The sequence below is a fragment of the Anser anser genome, assembly GCF_964211835.1.
Source record: "Anser anser genome assembly, chromosome: 3".
Classification (NCBI taxonomy): Eukaryota; Metazoa; Chordata; class Aves; order Anseriformes; family Anatidae; genus Anser; species Anser anser.
The window spans coordinates 56,153,538-56,171,436 of record NC_139722.1 but is presented as its reverse complement, the minus strand read 5'-3'; the positions used below and the strand labels follow the sequence as shown (position 1 = coordinate 56,171,436).

General features: G+C 36.9%; 1 protein-coding gene across 2 annotated transcripts in view; it reads right to left on the bottom strand.

Annotated features, from left to right (window-relative positions):
• Positions 1 to 462: 462 nt before the first annotated feature.
• The window catches only part of CLVS2 (clavesin 2), a 59,459-nt gene continuing 42,022 nt past the window's right edge, over positions 463 to 17,899 (bottom strand). Inside the window, exons 3-5 of one of the 2 annotated variants that reach the window (XM_083830647.1) lie at positions 17,644 to 17,754; positions 14,333 to 14,553; positions 463 to 9,098 (exon numbers count right to left, since the gene is read on the bottom strand). In XM_083830647.1, coding sequence (XP_083686773.1) covers positions 9,011 to 9,098; positions 14,333 to 14,553; positions 17,644 to 17,754 — 420 coding nt within the window. In that variant the 3' untranslated portion in view covers positions 463 to 9,010. The remainder of the gene's footprint in view (positions 9,099 to 14,332; positions 14,554 to 17,643; positions 17,755 to 17,899) is intronic. The other variant, XM_083830648.1, reaches the window with a different exon arrangement.

Sequence of the window (17,899 nt, the reverse complement as noted above, 5' to 3'; positions counted from 1 at the left end):
AGACAGAAGAGGAGGAAGAATCTTTGAGGAAAAAATAAGCTTTTCTTTTACTATACCTCTTCATGATCTTCATCTGAGAGGACATTCATGACCTGCAGGCTTCCAAAAAGTACAATCCACAATATCATTGTAAAGGTGGAATATGTTAGCTCTCTAAAATTTACTGTAGGGCAAAAAGAGACAGTAGGCTAGAAAGAGATAGTTACCAGAAAAAAATAAATAAAAAATAAAATAAAATAATAAAATAAAATAAAAAATAAAATAAATAAAATAAAATAAAATAATATAAAATAATAAAATAAAGGGGAAAAAATGTACATGCTGATTTACCAATCAGTTCAATTTCTCATTTTTCTTTCAAACCCTTCTTAAAAATCAAATTCAGTTCATTCTGTTAACATGTCCTCCATACTTAGTTTAGCGCTAGCAAGCTAGACAAACACTCCAATGTACAAACACAAAAATATATATGTATTTTAATTTTCATTTGGTCATATTTTATTTAACAGAATGTCGTTCATCCTCAGTATCCAACAATGATTGAAAGTAGTAGTACTCTCCAAAGCAGCCCATTGATCACAGAGAACTGATGATATTTAAATATACAATATAAAGAGTGACATATTTCACAAAGTTGCTTAATCTTCTGATTTCATGTTGGAACACAACAGACCAAAATTAACAATCTTACCAGGTCCAATAATGAAATTCAAACTGACAACAAGTTTTGAAAAGAGAATACTTATTGAAAATATACAAAGAGAGAACATGATTGATAGACTCATCCTGGCTTTACAGATCTCAGACCCCCTGAGTCCTAATAATACTGAATTAGAAATGAACAAACAAAACTAATCCTGAGGATACAAGAGCTGTTTCAAAATTACTTCTGTAATTTTTCAATTCTTGATATGGTGCTATAACATTTTCTGTAAGGCTCCAAAATAGATAGTTGCATGCAAAAAAAATTTATTCTGTGGTTGCTGCTACGCAAGTACTACAGATCATGAGAGCCTTAAGGCACAGATAGGCAATCTAGCTACTGCAGTTTCAGATGTTGCCATGACTAGCTGTTAATCACTATTCTCATAACAGAGTTGTTTTAGCAGATTATATGAATATTTTATATGTGCATGAGAGGAGAAGCAACAGTCAGTGTGAGCTGTGCACAGCATTCATTGGAACAGGAGTACTTCCATAATCTACTGCTGCTAACATGTTGGGGCAGTGATCCCCAGCTGAAGAGTGATAATTAACAGTCACAGAAAGGCAACATCTTAAATCGCAAGAGCTGTCTCAGGTGATTGTCTATCTAGACCTTTGTGGACTTCTAGTCAGAGTCTTTCTTGTATTCCTCTACGGGGAGGTCAGCCACTGCTCTCCTTTCCCATTTCACTCTGTTACCAGAGATTTCTGTAAGGGAAATACTTTAAAACAGCAATTCTCAAGCTCCAGCCTGCAGATCATTAGTGTTTTGTTTGTTGTATTTTTTTGTTTGTTTGTTTGTCTTTTATAGTTTTCTCCAGTTATTCACAGAATAAAATATGTACAGAAAACAGAATGTTCTGCAATGCAAGCGGGTAAGAGAAGAATGGATGCAAATCTGGGAAAGTTTTGCAGGATGCATTTCACAAAAGAGTCCACAGTATGAAAAAGATAGAGCCAACTGATCTTAAAGTGACATTGTCAAGTTGAAAGATAGTTAACTGCAAAACATTTTTTTTAAAACTGCCAGGTATTCTGCATATGCCCCTCTATATTCATAGTTTTAGAACCACAATTTCTATTTTTTAGTTTCTTCGGCCACTGATGCATGAAAGATGCATATGAACCTCAGGAAAAAACATATTTAAGGCAAAGTGATTATGCAATATGTCCTGTCAATGATACAGTGCAACCAAACCCTGAAACCCTTTTATGTTATTATAATCTTAGGCATTACTTGTAATAATCACCAATTTAGTATTTTTAGATGTAAGTGGAATGCTTAAAATTGTCAGTTTTCTTTAAATCATCTCCACTCTTGGTAACTAATGGCTACTATTAACATCACCAGCAAACCTGTTTAAAGACACAGAACATATCACCAGCCACAGCCTGAAGGCTGCATAATTAACACAAGACACCAAGGTGCATTTGGGGGGTCCCCACACCACTTAAAACACAGCTTTCTGCACAGAGGAGGTGCAGATACGGATGTCAGGGTAAGACAGACTTTAATCCAAACAAGTGCTGAATTCTCCAATGAACTTACCTCCATAACAGGAACTTGTGGAGCACATCTCTTCCTTCTCTTCCTCTGAACAGGTTTGTGAATATAAGCTTTGAAGTTCCTGCATGCTATGTGATACTCACATCCCAACATCCCTCATGGAAACAACAGTAGCAGAGACAATTCAGGCCTGGCATATACATCTGGTCTAAATGCATCAAAACCAAGTTTGTGTTGTAAAGAGAGAAAGAAGCTCTCTCTCTTCTGACAGATGTGCTGTTGGGCTTTGAAAGGCCTTTTTAAAATCAATTTCAGAGCAAGTGAAAGCCTTCTTCCCCATGACGTTCTAATGACTGATCTGTTCATTCCATCTACCCATTGTCCTTTCTTCCACAGGCCTCCCACCTTTCCTCATGGGCTTGTGGCTCCTTTCCTTCTCTCCCTGCATGGCTTCTACAGCCAGGCAGGACACTGCAGTTTGCGTATTTCTCCAGGTCCCCAAGTCTGAGTCAGCCCAGGGCCCATCTCTAGGTGAGGATCTGGTGGCATGCACTGATCCATTAAGCCATGTTCACAAGCTCGGCCACCCTATCTTTGATTCCACACAGTAACTCAAAGCATCTTCTAAAGATTCAGAAAACTCCATCGTGACCATACAAGTGAAACAGTGTGAAAAATTGGAACAGTGCTCATATGTAGATGGAAGACACAAGATGGCCACAGATTCTCTTCTGTGTTCATACAAAATCCCTTGCATCATTTTTGCCATTCGTCTGGCTTTCCAGTCCAGGCCAACTTCTGTTTTTAATTAATGTTTTACCTTTTTTTTTATTATTATTTCTCCCCTTGCTTTTTTTCTCCCCTTAAATTTTTACTAACCAAGGGACTCAACTTGAGATGCTTGCCTTCAGGCACTGCTGTACATTACTGATGACACAGCAGCCTCTTAAGGAATCAGAGCAGCATTTCCATATCAAATACAAATCCTAATTAACCCCCACCATTTGTCTGCTGCTCAGATATGTCAATGTTGTGGTAGTGAAGTCTCTGCTAACAGCAAATAGAAGCTTTGCAACACCTTTATTAGAGAGGATTTGTTGTGTGTGACTGATTCTGAAACAAAAGAGCTGATTGACCAGAGTCAGTCAAATACTGACAAATACTTTGGCCATGTTTTAACATAAACAGTGTGCCATAAGGAAGTATCAACATCTTCCCTTGTACCAGTCTCTGTTTTGATTATACACAGTGTTTCCTTTCCAGCTGAATTCCACAGCAATACCACCAACTCAGATTTTGTACTCACTGCAAACTTTTTTTTTAAAAAAAAACAACTTTCAGTTTTTTGCAGTTTAAAAAAAAAAAAACCTCATATGAGTTTGATATATCTGCTATCAATCAAAACAGTATATACACACAAAACACTGGAGAATGAATGACAAAGTAGTGGGGGCTTGTGACCTATGTCTCAACTGCACCAATGCCCAGCATACCACAAGTTGTTATTTTTTAACAGCAAAATCATATTGCAAGATGTGCATTCCAACAAGGGTCAATGTCATTTTTTTTGCAGATACAGACCTGTATGAAGGAAACAAATCAAGATCTCAAAATCTGATATGAAAAATTTCCCACACAACTGAAAATTGAAATACAGACTAAAGGATATGTCCAGGTTAATATGCTAAATACAGACCCTTGACACAGCATCATTGAAGGTTACAAGGCAATACACGATGTGGGGTCCTACCTACCTAGCTTGCACTTTCATTTGAGGTCACTTCAAGATGCCTTTAAATTAAATGCTAATGTTCCCTGTATAATTAATAGGACATAAATATTGTTCAAGGCCCTTAAGAGGAGATCGTCCCTTGCCAAGTTCAGAGTTCTCTGTCAGGCAGCCAGGATGTAAAGTCTTCAGGATCAGGTCTTCAGATTTTTATTTTTTTTTTCCATCACTTACATGGAGAACAAAGGCATTGCATACTGGGGACATACCCTTTTTATCAATTCCTCAGCAAAAGGCACGTACATTCAGATATAGCTCAAGCAGACCATCTCTATTTTGTAAGGGGCTCAAGCTAAAATATTTAGGGCTTTTCTAAGGAAACTAGTCATGACTGAATCAACAGCCAGACATTGTTTTCATACAAAATATTTTCTCTCTTTCAGTTCAAACCAGTCTGAGTGATCAAAGTGTCACTTTTGCCATACATAAACTTAACACAAATGTCTTCTATTGAGATTTGAATATATCTAAGTGGCTGTGTTTCTATTTTGCTACCTGAGAAATGGGATAACTATTATTTTCTTGATTTCTTAGTGTGCTTTGAACTTTGTGGATGAAAGTACTATTCTCAGCACCACAAGTCCGTGCTCTAAAGCTACTCACAAAATGCCTGTTACTAAAATGACATTACACAGCTGTGTGATTTTTTGGTGCAATCCTTTGAGACCTTTTTCCTTTTTTTTTTTTTTTCACTGATATTCATCTTAATATTTGTCCCAGTACCCAATGTTGTTGATAGTTCAAAACTACTTTCCCCAGAGGCAAATAAAGATTATCAAAAACAAACTCAGCTCCCCCAGCCTCAAAGAATATTTTAATATTCTAAACAAAGTTCTGAAGCCTTATTTTGAATTTTCTCTCTTGCAAGCTCTTGCAAACATGACTTTTTCAAAAATCTGGACAATTACTTACATTGATAATAACACAAAAAGTATAACAGGGACATGACCAGAGCTTATTGCAAAATGTTTCCCAGATAATTCTAAATGGTAGAATTATTACACTTGGCAAACTTTTTAACTTCCCAAAGAGAGCAGGTAAATCAGAAAAGACATTAACAAAATACTCTCAATTTACAATTTTATCAGGTATTGTGCTTAGGCTTTGCTGTGATTTGTTTAAATGATACAAAGAACATCCTATGCAACGTACTGAATAAAAACAATTCCTTAAGAGAGACACAACTGAAGCTAAACTGCTCTTCCACACATCAGTGCAGCTGACTCCTTGAGGTCCCTTCTACTTCTGTTTTCTTTAATTCTGTGTTTTGCTTATGTCCACCTCTGTAAATATCCTTTGTGTCTAGGCATAGTATGTTTGCAGAGTGCAAAACATTTTTAAATATGCTATACAATAAATTTACATTTCTGTAAAGACATCTTAAAGCTATTTTACATTTAATAACTATTGGGAGCCTGCATGTTTATTGGAGCTTAGGGGGACTGATTACCTGTCTTTATAAAGCCAACAGAGTTGTACATCTGCAATTACAAGATCAAGTCTTTGAGCATGAAAGTTTCCATAACTTCTCCATATATTTCCATCCAAGTCTTTCATGGAAGAGATACTGTTTAGGGGAACATTTTGGGATCTTGCCAAAGGCATAAAATTATTTTACACTTTTCTTCTCCTTTATTTATTTGTTTGTTTGCTTATTTATTTATTTATTTTACTTAGCTGCTTGGACAGGTATATCAAGTCTTTTCACTAAGTTCCTCATATTGCAGGATTTATTTTTTCTTTTGATATGCATATCAGCATGCATAAGCACAACAAGATTTATTCTATCCAATATACATTGAAGGTAAGAAATAAAAATGACCCTCCCAAGCATCTGAATTCTATTTTTAGCACTTCAATTCTACTATAAAATTCAACATCAACTCCTACAATAATAAAGATTGGAAAAAGTTTCCAGTCCAAATTTCAGCTATTAAAAATTGACCTACCTATAATGATTTTCTACAAGAAGCAAGGGAAAGGAGGAAACCCTTTATGTACTCTAATGAGTAAAAGAGAAATGCCTTCAAAAAATACTGAGAGCATGTGAAGGATAATTATTTTTCTTACCCATTTTCAGATTCTTATCCAATGTCACAACTGCAGTTACCACTGCAAGAATTTGTTTCAGTGAAATGAAAACTGCAGCCAAGAAGACCTGTATCCCAACTCTTTAACAGTGAGGATCTTACTGAAAAAGTACTTTCGTTGTTGGTGAAAGATGAGGACCCAATTAGGCAAATTTCTAGTATATCCTACTTTCGCTATCTGAAAATAATATATTAATACTCATTAACCGCAAGCTGAACTCAGGCACCAGAAAACATTACATAAATTACAGCTAAGTGCATAAATAAAGGATTCACAAACAAAACAAATTTATCAGTTGGTGTGCAGAAGCTTCATACAATTGAGCAGATATATTTTCCTACAAAGATACTCTGTAAGGATTTAAGAGGCATTTGCATTTTCTGACCAGACAGCTGGTGTACTCTGCAATCAGCATTGTGCTAGCATACACCAAGGTTTGGTTCATATATACAAAAGCATCCATGAAGATTTTGATCACCACTGGCACAGTTTGCATAAATGTGGAACACTAAATCTTGAAGCCCTTAAAGGAGAAAATTTCTATTGATGTTACAGTTTTATCTGACAAGGATTTAAGAGTCAGATCTATGGCAATACACAATTCTACTAGCCATAAACATGGGTATGTATAACATGCGTTCAACTATGGCACTTACATAAACCCTAGAGATATATCTTACCTATACAGCATGATGTTACAAGATTCATGAAAAACAGAACTGAATAAAATTGCTGATAAGAAATCATTGGTCTTTCAAGCCCCTCAAAGCACAGAAGTACTAATACAAACGTTTTTACTACTGAAAACGTGTAGGATGAACTGCAAAGATGTAGGCACCTACAGTTCCCATGTACACTTTCTGGAATTGCCTCTGACAAACACTTCTCAAGTTCAGGCTACATATCATTTCATAACATGTATCATGAAAACAGAAATAAGAGATTGGAAAGGTGATGACTAGTTAGACAAGATTCTGTAATATGATTGCATCTTGGGGCATACTCTACTTAGCAATGTTTCAAGGACAAGAGCTTTATCTGCATGCTGCCTGAGCTAATCAAGGTTAATGCTGGAAGAGATTGGCTTGTCTCAGCACTGAGGAACACCAAAGTTGCCACCACAGTAGTTACCTCTAAATTCTGGGATGACACATTTCCAATATTTCACTCCCTGCACTCTCTTAACTCTTTACAGCCTACTTATTCTTACATCTGCAATCACCCTGGGAAGGAAAAGTGACCTACAACCAGCAACTTTGAAACTTCAATGATCACTGAAGTAATGGAAGAAACTGTTTAAACCACAGAGTTTCAGAGGCAGGGTAGCTATGAGCTATTTCCTCCATTGTGGTCAGCTGTTGAGCATATTCTCAACTAGTCCCTGCATTGTCCAGATTATGCTGTTGCAATATCTCTAATTATTCAGATGTTTTGGTGAGTATCCTGTGCCTTCTCATTCTGATTGCAAAGCTAAGTCCTAATAAGAAATGCATGGCTATTTTAATGGATGTATTCTTGTCTCAGTATACAATAGACTGCACACACATCAGCACACAAAAAAGATGACACAGCCCCTGCATTTCAGCTGACTTAATTCCTAGCAAAACCTGTTGCCTTTTTGAGGTAAAATGTATTTTTCTATTATGGCACATGTTCAATATATACATTTACACTATAACCAAAACAAAAGTGCCCCAGAAACATAGGCTGAGATGTTTGACTACAACTTATTCATATTGTTTGGAGTGGAATGCCATTGCTCTATGGAAAGTTGTATTATATTATTCATGACATCATCTCAAAATACAATCTATAATATACCTAAGTACATTGAATAGGTATGATTTCCTGTATAAACCTTCAGTGAAACATACTTGTCTAACAATGTAACCTTATAAGTTTGTCAGAGATTGGTAAAAATATATGTATATATATATCCAAGTCTCCCAGTGCACAGGATTCAGTAATTAACTTTAACCTCTGCTGTCAAGCTTTACTTTCAGATACTGGTTCTTACACTGTACTTTCTCATTCCAAGGGAGAACAGAGTTCTGGAAAAATTCTTGACATGCATCCAAAATGCAAGAGAAGTAACTCCATTATGGCCCATATTATAACACCTAGATTAGGGTAACAAGCCAAGTTACTTGCAAACTGTAAACAAAATAGTTAAGGAAAAAAACCTCGTATAGCCAAACGACAAAGCTGTCAAAGAGTTGGTTCCAGCTCATCTGTTATCTTTTTCACAATGCTACATGGTTTATGTTAAATCACAATCCCAAGCCACAATGTTAGTTGGAAATAAATTCCTACATTGAGGAAATACTCGACTGGTTACAGCATCTCCAAGTTCTTATATTCCCTCTTTATCTTTGCACACTACATGAGCATTGCAGAGAGAGAACAAAACAGCAGTCAATATGTTAGCTGCAGTATGGCTTCCTACAAGAAGGATAACATTTAATTGGCTTTGATATTTTTCCTTGTCCAGTATGTGTCTCTATTTGTGTACACGCATGTGTGCACACATTTTCTTCTCTTTTGTATGGTGCACTTCAATGATATAATTAATAGTCATTTATTTCCATAGCATTTGCTTACCATAACTTACAAAGTCAAAGTGGAGGATTATATCGTATTTACAAACAAGTTGGCACTTACAGAATAAATTATTGATTCTTTTTTTTATTATTATTTTATTTCATTTTGTTTTATTTTACTTTCCTTCTTTCTTCTCTTCTTTTTCACCCCAGGGCATCCAGAATTCAGGCAGAATAGTAAAGCTTTCTGCCCATTTCCATTATGCTACATTATTGTGAGTAAATAGGATTCCAGCTGGTACACTCCTTCCTGATGGTTTGCTTGTTGCTGAGAGGCAATGCCTTCCACCTCAGTTCATGCCCGATGCTCAGGAACTGTTAGTCAAGGGAAAGCAAAGGCTGCATGTTTTCTTCCTCATTCTTATCCATGCGTTTTAGCACCCCAGGATCCACCACCGATTGAGACCTGCAGAAGGGTAACATGCTTACTTAACATTTCTAGATGAAGAAAAATGAGGGTAAATCTCAGCTCTCTTTTGTTTATTTTCATTTCTGCCAGAGCTTAAAAATGATGATACAGGTACTCCGGGCATCTGATCATCACAAACGGTCAGAAAATACATTCAAGAAGTGATCACATGACTTTAAAGGGCTCTGTGCTGTTCTGTGGAAATAGGGGTAAAAGGTAGAAAAAACAGATCCTCTTTTCTCCGGTGAGGCAGTGAAAAAGAGCGCATTCTTAGCACACAATAGAGGGCAAACTAAGCAGTCTTTTGTATTGATGTAAGCACTGACCCTCTCTACCAGAAAGCTATATGGCAGTGGGCTGGTAAAGAAGGTGTAATTCAGCCACCCAGATGGATAATGGCATGCTGCAATTAGTGGCATGGAATTAGTTAGCTGGAAGCATATTTGCTCCTTTTCCAAAAAGCACTTAAATGCAACAGTGTGTGCTCCTAAGACAACCCTGGGGAACCCTGCCATGGCCAGCAGGATTTCCGGAGCAGTGGACACATCTGTCAAACTCACTTCTCAGCTCAGCTAAACACAGCAGAGAAGGATGGCAAAAGGGCTAGTTCAATGATGACTGTAAACTTTCTCCAAATTCTCTGATTCAGCACAGAAGCGTAACACTGGTACTGATACTCTGCAATAGCCATGTGTGAGGGAGAAAGAGGAAATCTCAGCCTCCAGCAAAATCAAAATGCTCCATTAGAAACAAAGTGAAGTGAAGTGGTAAGAATGGGTTTCACATCACATATGTCACAGCTTGTCAAAAAACAGACACTCCTAGGGTACAGTAAAAGAGACCTTTGTTAGATGTTTCTTTTAAAGTGAGATGAGTCTCACACTAGAAATGTGTATTTCACTTCTTTTCTGTAAAAAGGACTTGACATGGCTAGAGTATGTGTACATCACTACAATGCAGGTATGAATTTTTGATCAGAAGAAGAACACTGTGACTGCAACACTAGTGGAGATTTGCCCGTTTGCAGGGCTACAGCACAGAGAAAAAGCTTTACAAATTCTGATCTCTCCTAACATGAATAAATGCAGTCAGTCCCACATTCTCATAAACTGGCACCATCCACTGAAACCAATGAATGAGGCCGATAACAGGAGATTGTCTTTTTCTCAAAAACTATAAAGAAAACCTTTAAAACACAGACAAGAAGAAACGTCTGAATCAAAATTTACATCAAAACTTTAAATATAATAACAATACAATTGTTATTTTCAAATAGCAATTATCACATTCTCTTCCTGATGATAAAGTCAAGAAAATTAGCTTTAAATATCTTGTGGTCTTTCTTGTGATATACATAATTCTTTATTTATTTTTAGCACTGTAGAATAACACCCATCTAGAATGTTAGTTCATCAGGCTGAAAGCTAAACCACTCAATTAAGAACAATTTTTTTTTTGAAAGTCTTCACAAGGCACTGTGCAAAGCTGACTGAAATGTTGCTGGTAGAAAGCTGTACTTCTGGAAAATTCAGTTCAAGATAAGTAATGCTGTGGGAGCATACTAATTTCAAAGAATTCCTAATTGTATGTAAGTACTAATAGGAGACAGAGCTTTCTCCTAGGCTGCCAATGTCTGAGCAACCAATGTTTCCAGTTTTCATCTGGGGAACTGAAGGGGAGACAAAAACCATAAACCTGGCCTCACATTTCCAGGAAGGGAATTTTGACCATAAATTCCCTGGGTATCCAAGCTTCCCAGTTCCAAGGCAGATGTGAAAAAGAAACTGCACAAAGCCTGATGTATGGCTTGCAAGCTCAGGAGCTCAAATACCTTGTAGAAGAAAAAATAGTTTTCATTCATTTTAAATCAACATTTACTGTCATTCCATTCAGCAGCAATTTATGCATGAATGCACACAAAATATTTGTACCTTCTATTTACATCTCCAAAATAACTTTAAAACATTGCTGAATAAATTCTTACAAATCATAGTAGGACAGAGCTGTAATGCAAAGTCCCATTACAAAGGTGAGGAACCAAAGCCACACACGGATACATTGCAAAGTTTGTCAATACAGACATCGACCCTGTGTAGTTAGCTGAGAGCTGGATGCATATCCCTGTAGCTCCAGCTGGTGCCTCAGCTGTGAGAGCCACAAACTTTGGACAAAGCCACAAACTAAACAAGATTGCTGAGACAGCTGCAATAGTGCCACAATATGAACGTGTTCTCCTAGGTGGTCTGTGTTTTTGGTGGGATTAATTCTTTCATATCTCCACCATCCTCCCCATGCTCAGCCTTTCCTTCAAGCAGAGGTCATCCAATTCACCCAAAGGTCAAGGAGATCTGAAAGAACTTCAGTCGTTCACATGGGGGCAGAAATGAGTAACAAAGAAAGGAACTCTTACGAAGATGTGGGTTTAAGAAGGATATTGTTTCAGAGCAATAAACTATAATTCTAAAATGCCAAGCCAAATTAAACAAAATAATTGTTGGACACTTCCTACACCCTTGTGAAATTTGGTCTGTGAAGTCAAGCACTTTTCATTGATTTAATTCATGGTTTTTAGATGTCGTTCTTCTGCAGTAATGTATCACTTTTAGTGTGGTTTTAAGCCAAGAGAAACATAATCCTTCAGATGCCAAATTCAAGTTAAATTTAAATTTAAATGGAATTGATTTATCTATTTATACCTTAACTTTTCTATTTCTACTTTATCACAGTCTGTGCACTTAATATACCAAAGTATTGGGACTTTCTGTTCAGAATCTTACTACCACTCCCTTCTACTTGGTACTAGCACAGAAAGTCTGCTTAGTGTTTTTTATATCCAGCAACTGAGAAGGAGGATTTCAGCAAGCACTGCAGATATGCTAACTGAAAATGAATATGAAGAAGGTGAGAAAATTTCGTCTGAATATAATGTAGATACAATTTTCAGCATGCTTATTTTCTGCAATATGCCTCCTACTGTGTCAGCTAACCCAGACTGAAAGAATATCTGGCAGTAAACTCCAGATTAGGAGTTTACACTGAAGTATAATTCTGCATGAAAGACTTTTCAAGCACAAGTTAAATGGGAATTATATAAGTATGCTTTCTCCTCTTAAGAAAGAATGAAGAATTTGTCAATCCATTGCTTTTCTACTGCACTTTTCCAGAATAGTCTGGGTCTTTGCTGCATCCTTGGACGAGGCAATTTCCTCTCATTAATTCCTTTTGCATCAGTAAGACTTTAGCATTTTAGCTCCTATATTCCATTCTTTCTTTCTTTCTTCAGTAGCTTCTCTACCGTTTACAATTCTTGTATATTGTGCAAATCATATATAAATGTATTGCTCACTCCCTGCCCCCCCCCCAACCCCCCCAGGCTCTTCACTTTCTCATTTTCTCCATTACTTGTATTAGTTTCATTTTTTCTCATGGATTCAGGATTTTCTTTAACTTCTCCTTGTCCTAGTTCATTCCCAGCCAATCTTTTGCTATTTCTCATTTTCAAGGTTTTACAGATTTTTTTTGATACAAAATCTTTAAACTTCACTTTTTTTTATTATTTTTTATTATTTTTTTATTTTTTTTATTTCTACAGCAATATCCTGTTACCTCCTCTCTATTTCCTAAAAAAAAAATCTCTCCTTCAAACTGCACTGTCCTTCCAAATCTATAAGATATTCACTAGCCAAAATCATTTTCCTGGCTGATGAGTCTCAAAATATTTTCTCCTGTTTGATCTGCTCCAAGAGTCTCTCTCCTTTCTACATCAAATACCATTTCCTTAAACTGAATTCTCAAGTTAACATATTTCGACTTACTCTGAAAGACTTTATATATAGTTTTCTGCCCTGTATGTTCTCTGATTCACTGCTAAGCTTACCCAGTATGAGCTGCACTCTGACTTTTGCTGCCTTACTCAACCTTTTTTACTACCCTGTTGTAACCTTTTCCTTTCTCTTCTACTAGCCTTTCTCTTCTGCTGGCCAGAAGGCTGGACCAGATTCACCTCTCCCAAGCGAATAACCTCTCTGCTTCCATAGTTACAGTAGATGTAACTAACCTCTCCCCATATGTCCTGGTTTCAGTCAGGATAGAGTTAATTTTCCTCCTAGTAGCTGGTAGGGTGCTGTGTTTTGGATTGGGATGAGAGGAGTGCTGATAACATGCTGATGTTTTAATTGTTGCAGAGCAGTGCTTACACCAAGCCAAGGACTTTTCGGCTTCTTGCTCTGTCCCGCCAGTGGGTAGGCTAGGGGTGCAGCAGGAGCTGGGAGGGGACAGACCCAGGACAGCTGACCCAAACTGGCCAAAGGGGTATTCCATACCATCTGATGTCATGCTAAACAATATATAGGGGTGGCTGGCCGGGGTGGGGGGCCGGCTGCTCAGGGATAGGCTGGGCATCGGTCAGCATGTGGTGAGCAATTGCATTGTGCATCACTTGTTTTGTACACATTATTATTAGTAGTACTATTATTATTATTATTATTATTTTCCTGTCTTAATAAACTGACTTTATCTCAACTCACAGGCTTCACTTTCCTGTTTCTCTCCCCCATCCCAGAGAGGGAGGGGGGAGAGTGAGAGAACTGCTGTGTGGTGTTTAGCTGCCAACCGGGTTAAACCACAACACCATATTTTGATTTTGAATGGTAAAATACAGCAAGTAATTATACTGTATCTCCTCAAAGAGAATAATATCTTAATCCAGGAAGTTCACCAGAACTGAGTACAACAATTGGCACTGATTTTGTCCTGGTTCTCCTCATTACTTTTTCTCATGTTGTGTGCAGTCACTGTGATGGACAGTTCAGGAAGTGAAAATGTCCTGGCCCCTACAGGCTGGCAGACACCAGGCACTGGAATATGAGATGGAGGAAGGCAGGAGTCATCATCACTCTCCAGCTGGACAACTGGTCCCATCTCATCCTCTGCACTGAGTCTCAATGACTCTCTAATACTTGATGTAAGCTGGGGTGGGATATCAGCTTATTCCAAACAGTACTGTATACACTACCTATGTGGCACTGCTGAGATAATTTACTTTACTGAGCTCAAAACTCATATAGGTAATAGTTAATATTAAGGGCTATACTCATCATCAATCTTCTTAGGAAAAAAAAAAAAAGTCCTTGTACACAATACGCTGAGGAAACTACCTTCAGCTTCATAAAAGAGGAAGACAAATGTTAACCTCATGGCAATACTAGAAAATGATGGTACCTTTAACCCACCTTTTCATGGACTTGGGAGAGAGATCCTTTTCTATATCTTTTGGGGGAGCATTGAAGGAGTCCACATTGCATTCACTGTCATCATCATATTCATGGTCTAGCAGTGTTCTTGCCCACGTCCCCATATCATAGGGGGGCAACATTCCTCCAAACTCTGAAGGCAGGATCTCAGGATGTATTAGCTGATGTAGACTGTTGAGGTTATTACCATGCAGGAATATCTGTATGTGCATAAACAGGTAAAAAAAAAGCAGTATCACAACAATCATCAAAGTTCAAATTACATAAGCATTATTACAGGATATTTTACAGTTTTAATATTCTGGCTGTGTTGCACTAACAGCAATGGCCACCAAGGCACACAATGCCTCTGCCTTAAGCACAGTCAGATTGCATTTGCAAACCAACTAAGTGATTAAAGCATAAATGACTTAAAATGTCTGCAGGACAAGGGGTCTAAAGAGGGTAAGAACTAATGTCAGGTAACTAGACAGACTGAAGACTAGACAGAGTGCTGACATTTTGTAATTTGCTTTCCTTAATCTTGATATTAATTAATAAAGTACATAAATTAAGTACATAAATTTATAAATAAAATCAACATTCATTCTGTGTACTAGGGACTTGCTGAAAGTATTGATTTTCAGCATCTGGTCTTGAGTTCTATGAAAGATAAGATAAATAAAAATGTAATGAAAAAGATTTTCTTCCTTTATATGATACTACAGCTAGCTACCTTCCATACTTGACAATATATAAAGTAAGTAATACCAGTAAAATAATTTCTGTGACCACAAGTGAATAGTTGATGCACTACTTAATATTGTCCATCAATGTTTTCATGGACTGAATTATTTTCAAATACGCTTTACTTTTATATAGATAAAGCATGTATAGAATGCATACGTAAACTCATATTTATAGTTCTGTTTATATTTAACCTCATCATTTCTCCTCAGAGATCTGCAACATGTGATCGATGAACACTAGAAACAAAGCACCTCTGGATTTCAATAGCCTTCTCCCACTTTGGAGGACTTGCAGAACTTCCACTAAGAGGAAATACCTGCTCTTGGGCTTAGCTACACAGAAAACTCACAGTAGTTATTACCAGACTAGCAAATGAACCAGGATTCACTTCAGGCACTAGGAGAAAGTGTCATGGCACAGTTCACATCCATATGGTTAAATTCCCTTTATCTCTAGAAGAGGCTCACTTCATCCGTACTTCTCATTGGTCCTTGCCATCCTCAAATAGGTCCTGGGTATTGTGTAAGAAGGCACCAGCTGGCACTAGCCGGTGACATACCAGTGAGTGCCTGTACAATCAAACAGCAGGAATAGCAGTGCCCAGCACTCTTTTAATTTACTAGTGCAGAAGTAGCCAGAAAGGCAAGGTAGGGTGTTGCCTCATAACACTGTCTTTTGCTCCCCATGGGGCAAGCAGGGGTATACACACAGATATACCAAGTACTACCAATTCACATCCCACTTCACATGGCAGGGACTTCTCTAGACAGCTGTATCCCTAGAATGATTTATCCACAGTTAAATTCAAAGGGCAGAAAGACAAAAACACCAAATATACGCTTGTCTTGTCTTTTAGCCCACCTTCCAGTCAGCTGCAGGTACAGGAAGCTTAATATAAACATGCAAACCCAGTAATATTCTTCCATCTCAGAAAGGAATTTATCCTTGTGTGAAGGAACAAATATTAATGGCGTAAGTAATTTGGTTTACCGTGTCATTCAAAGTGAATGTTTCACTTTTTAGCAATTTTATAAATGCCTAGTACTACATTAATCTGAATATAATTGTCAGTTGCAAATCTACGAGACTTATTCAAAAAAATGCAAAAATAATTCAGGATAAATACAATATAAATAATGAGATCCTGATAAAATTATGAAGATAATTCTGTGTGATTTTTTTTCCATAATTTGTTCTTTCTCTTCCTTCCTTCCTTCCTTCCTTCCTTTCTTTCTTTCCTTTCATTTCTTCTTTCCTTCCTTCCTTCCTTCCTTCCTTCCTTCCTTCCTTCCTTCCTTCCTTTTCCTTCTTCCTTTCTTTCTTTCTTTCTTTTCCTTCTTCCTTTCTCTCTTATTTCTTTTAAGCTGCTTTTAAGTTTTAAGTGGTGGTCACAGCTTTCACATTTTGAAAAAAAATTTTGAACTCCAAATAAATATTTAACAACCTGATTCAGAATTGACAAAACAGTTGTAGAAAGTTAGCTTTTCTACAAATATAAAATACAGATACAGTCATCTTAATAAAAATGTAGATACCTAACTGATAAGCACTCACATTCAACTACCTTCTCACTTTTAATCTTGTAACATACACAGGAGTTTTACTTTACTCCCTGGTTATGCATATGCAGTGCTTGACTTAAATAGGCCTCAAACATATCTGGCACCGTAATGTTCTTTGTTGAAGCTGTAGTCGGTGGAGTGCAACTGAATCCTGCAGAATGAGTATTCATTTGCATATTTATAACAGATATTACATAAAAGCTTTTGTGATCTATAGTTCAAAATGCCAGAGGCCTCTCAAGCATAATCTGTCAACAAAAAACAGCTAAACACCAAGGATTATTGTGGCCTTGTAGTCTGTGTTTCAGGAGAGAAAATAGAGTTCCTTAGAGAGATGACCCCATAAACAAATAAAAACAAAAATTATATTCTTTGTAGTGGCTTTGTATGCAATGTTGATTGTGTTTTCCTGGATGACAAATTTCCTCTTACTGAAATAATAACTTTCTATGTGTTATCACCACCAACCTCTAATTTAAGTGCACTGATGCAAATGTTGCAAATTAAGCAACATCTGAAAGACTGCTCATGCTCATGCATGCACACATATTTCCTTTTATTGCCTTTCATTCAAGTCACTATGTACAAGCTCCTATGTACCAGCTGTGGTTTTTAGTTCATGTTAATGTCAAGGAAATCACTAGGAAAGGACTTGGTACTTACTAACTCTGTCATAAAAGAAAAACATTAATAATTTTAAGTTTTTATTGCAATGACTTTCTTATAGAAATTGCAATGTTGACAGCATTTTTATATAACCCAGGAGAAAGCATATGCTTGTGTGTAAAAATACATTTAAGTACATAGCTTGACTGTGTCCTTGAAGGATAAATGTGTGTTTGTCTCTAAAATGGGTAAAGATGCTATTTACAATGAAGATGCATTTAAATACTTTCCACTGATAACAAGCTGGTATATTGTGCATATCTACTTTATTTACGGCATAATACACCTGCTTACTACAATTGCCAGGTAATGGAAAATTAAACAGAAGAATACCCTTTTTCTTGTCTTCTCCTTTAAAAAGGGCCGTATAACTGTGTAGAGGGCATGGATATACCACGGTTGATTGACAAAATGTATTCCTCCAAAACGAGCTGGAAAACTGTCCTGTATGTCACAAAACAAAAACAGGCAATGTGAGTTAAATCATAACAGAAGTCTCACATGCATCAAATCATTTTTGTTATGCTGAATGCTTTAATTTCCGTAATAAGCCTTAAAAGAGAAGAAATGTTCTTCAAAACCATGTCCT